Source organism: Eimeria tenella, genomic scaffold, assembly GCF_000499545.2.
Source record: "Eimeria tenella Houghton genomic scaffold, Eth_scaff1421, whole genome shotgun sequence".
Lineage (NCBI taxonomy): Eukaryota > Apicomplexa > Conoidasida > Eucoccidiorida > Eimeriidae > Eimeria > Eimeria tenella.
The window spans coordinates 1-2,661 of record NW_013543886.1 but is presented as its reverse complement, the minus strand read 5'-3'; the positions used below and the strand labels follow the sequence as shown (position 1 = coordinate 2,661).

The following is a 2,661-nucleotide window of genomic DNA, read 5'->3' as shown; positions in this document are numbered from 1 at the left end:
GGGTTTAGGGTTTAGGATTTAGGGTTTAGGGTTTGGGGCTTGTCCGCAGTGACTCCAGTGCAACGGGCCATCCGCCGTCTTCAGCTGGACAGCGTCCCTGCGAGTCTTCCTTGCAGGTTCCAAACCCTAAACCCTAACGCTAAACCCTAAACCCTAACCCTAAACCCTTCTCCCCAAACCCTAGACCCTTTACCCCAAACCCTAAACCCTTGAACTCAAGCCTGAGACTCTTGACCCCAAACCCTAGATCACTGACCGCGAGCCCCAAGCCCTTGACTCCAAACCCTAAGCTCTGGACCCCGAACCCTAAACCCTTGACGCCAAACTCTAAACCCTAGACCCCAAGTCCTGTGCTTTCAAACCCTGAACCCTTAATGCGGGTTGTCTCTATACACTTGTCGCCAACAGGCAGGAAGGAGGTTTCTCTTAAACTGTAGGACCCAGATTGTTTGAGGCTTAGGGTTTAGGGTTTAAGGTTTAGGGTTTAGGGTTTGGGTGCGCGCAGGACAACTGAATTCCAAAAGATCCGCCAGACAATTTTGACCGGCATAAGCCAGCAGCAAGGAGGAGAGTTGCTGTGTAGGTGTTTATCTCCCTCTCAGCTTTCAGGAGTTAGGGTTTAGGGCTTAGGGTTTAGGGTTTAGGGTTTAGAGCTGTGTTGGCTCTTGGGGTGTTGTTGTTCATAGACATCAGCGGACTGCCAGGCACGGGCAAAACTGCCACAGTGCGAAGTGTCCTCCGCTCGCTGCAGCAAGACATGCAGAACAAGGCAAGCACCTTTTAGGGTTTGGGGTTTAGGGTTTAGGGTTTAGGGTTTAAGATTGAGGGTTTAGGGTTTGGACGCTGAGCTTGAAGCTGTGAAGGGTTTAGCGCTGGAGAGTTCCTGCAGTGGACAAAACAACACGGGTTTTGTGGCGTTCGCTCGCTCAGTGTTTGGCTGGAGGGCTAGGGTTTAGGGTTTAGGGTTTAGGGTTTAGGGTTTGTGTGCAGGCTGTTCCTGCGTTTCGCTGCATCGAGTTGAACGCGATGCAGCTGCAGCACCCGGACATGGTGTTCGTTGCGGTGTACAGACAGCTCTTCGGCAGCAAACCCCTAAATCCTCAACAAGCGTTTACAACTCTTGACAGATATTTTACAGGTGCAGCAGCAGCAGCAGGAGCAGCAGCAGACTACAGCTGGCAGGAGGAGACAAGCTTGCCCAAGAAAAGGTTGAAGCCCAAGCACAGCCAAATGCCCATGTGAGGTTCACGCCCGCGGGTTCCGCGTTTAGGGTTTAGGGTTTAGGGTTTAGGGTTTAGGGTTAGTGGTTAGTGGTTTGTGGGGGTGTTTGCTGCGTCGCTGGTGAGTGTAGCTGCTCCTGGCCGCGCTTGCTTGTCCGCGCGTGCACCAGGCGGGCGGCCTGTTGTTGAGGGTTTAGGGTTTAGGGTTTAGGGTTTAGGGTTTGCGCAGCGTGTTGGTGATAGACGAGGTGGACTGCCTCGTGAGTCCCAAGCAGCGGGTCCTTTACACTTTATTTGATTGGCCGTTTTGGCCTTCTTCTCGTTTGGTCCTTTTGGCCGTCGCCAACACCATCGACTTGCCCGAGAAGATCCTCAACTCCCGCTGCGCCTCCAGGATCGGTAACTCCCCAGCTAGCTAGCTAGCTAGCTAGCTAGCTAGCTAGCTGCTGGCTGGCTGGGTGGCTGGCCAGCTAGATGCGTGGCTAGCTAGATGGCTAGCTGCCTGGCCTGCTAGGATGAGAGATAGATGGCTGGCTGGCTAGCTGGCTAGATAGATAGCTAGCTGGCTAGCTGGCTAGCCGGCTAGATAGCTAGCTAGCTAGCTGGCCAGGGAGATAGCGAGGGAGCAAGGGAGGCGGCTGCCAAGCCAGCTAGCTTGACAGATTACCAGATAGGTAGCTAGCTAGCTTGCTGGCTGGCTGGCTAGCCAGAAGTGCAGGCAGCCCACTAGCTAGCTGGCCAGTAGCTAGCTAGCCGGTAGAATGCCTTTCGAGCTAAATAGGAGAGTTACTTGCTGCCTATCTATCGGCGCAGACATTTGGTTAGCTAGCTGTGAGTAGCTAACTAGCTAGCTGTGCATGGGTAACCAGCTAGCTGTGCATGGCTAGCCAGCTAGCCGCGCATAGCTAGCCAGCTAGCTCTGAGTAGCTTGCCAGCTAGCTGTGCGTAGCTAGCCAGCTCTAGAGGGCTGGCGAGCTGGCTGCAGCTGCCCAGCTAGCTGCTTGTGGCTAGCTAGCCATCTAGCTAGCCGCTTGTGGCTAGCTAGCTAGCTAGCTGCTGTCTGGGCCCTCAGGCTTCGGGCGTCTGACTTTTAATCCTTACACAAGCGAGCAAATCGAGGACATCATTTTGGAGCGGCTGCAGGACTGCAAAGATCTCTTCGCGGAGTGCGGCGAGGGTTTAGGGTTTAGGGTTTAGGGTTTAGGGTTTGGGGTCCACGCAAAGGTCTAGGCACTGCCTCTGAGGGCTCGGAACTGAAAGCTTCCCGCGCAAATTTAGCTACGATTGGGGGTTATAGTTGGGGGTTTAGGGTTTAGGGTTTAGGGTTTAGGGTTTGGGTGTGTACGTACAGCGCAGCAATTAAAGTCTGCGCCAGGAAGATTGCGAATTTCTACGGAGACATTCGCCGGGCGCTGCAAGTCCTCAGGTCCTAAACCCTATA

General features: G+C 54.1%; 1 protein-coding gene across 1 annotated transcript; it reads left to right on the top strand.

Moving 5' to 3' along the window:
• Positions 1 to 49: 49 nt before the first annotated feature.
• ETH_00035335 (origin recognition complex 1 protein, putative) lies at positions 50 to 2,653 on the top strand (the record flags this gene model as incomplete). The annotated part of the gene is made up of 7 exons (XM_013379103.1): positions 50 to 116; positions 506 to 579; positions 687 to 769; positions 991 to 1,238; positions 1,450 to 1,619; positions 2,293 to 2,386; positions 2,572 to 2,653. Coding segments are annotated over 7 exons (818 nt in total), but the record flags the coding sequence as incomplete, so codon positions are not given.
• Between the last annotated feature and the right edge of the window lie 8 nt (positions 2,654 to 2,661).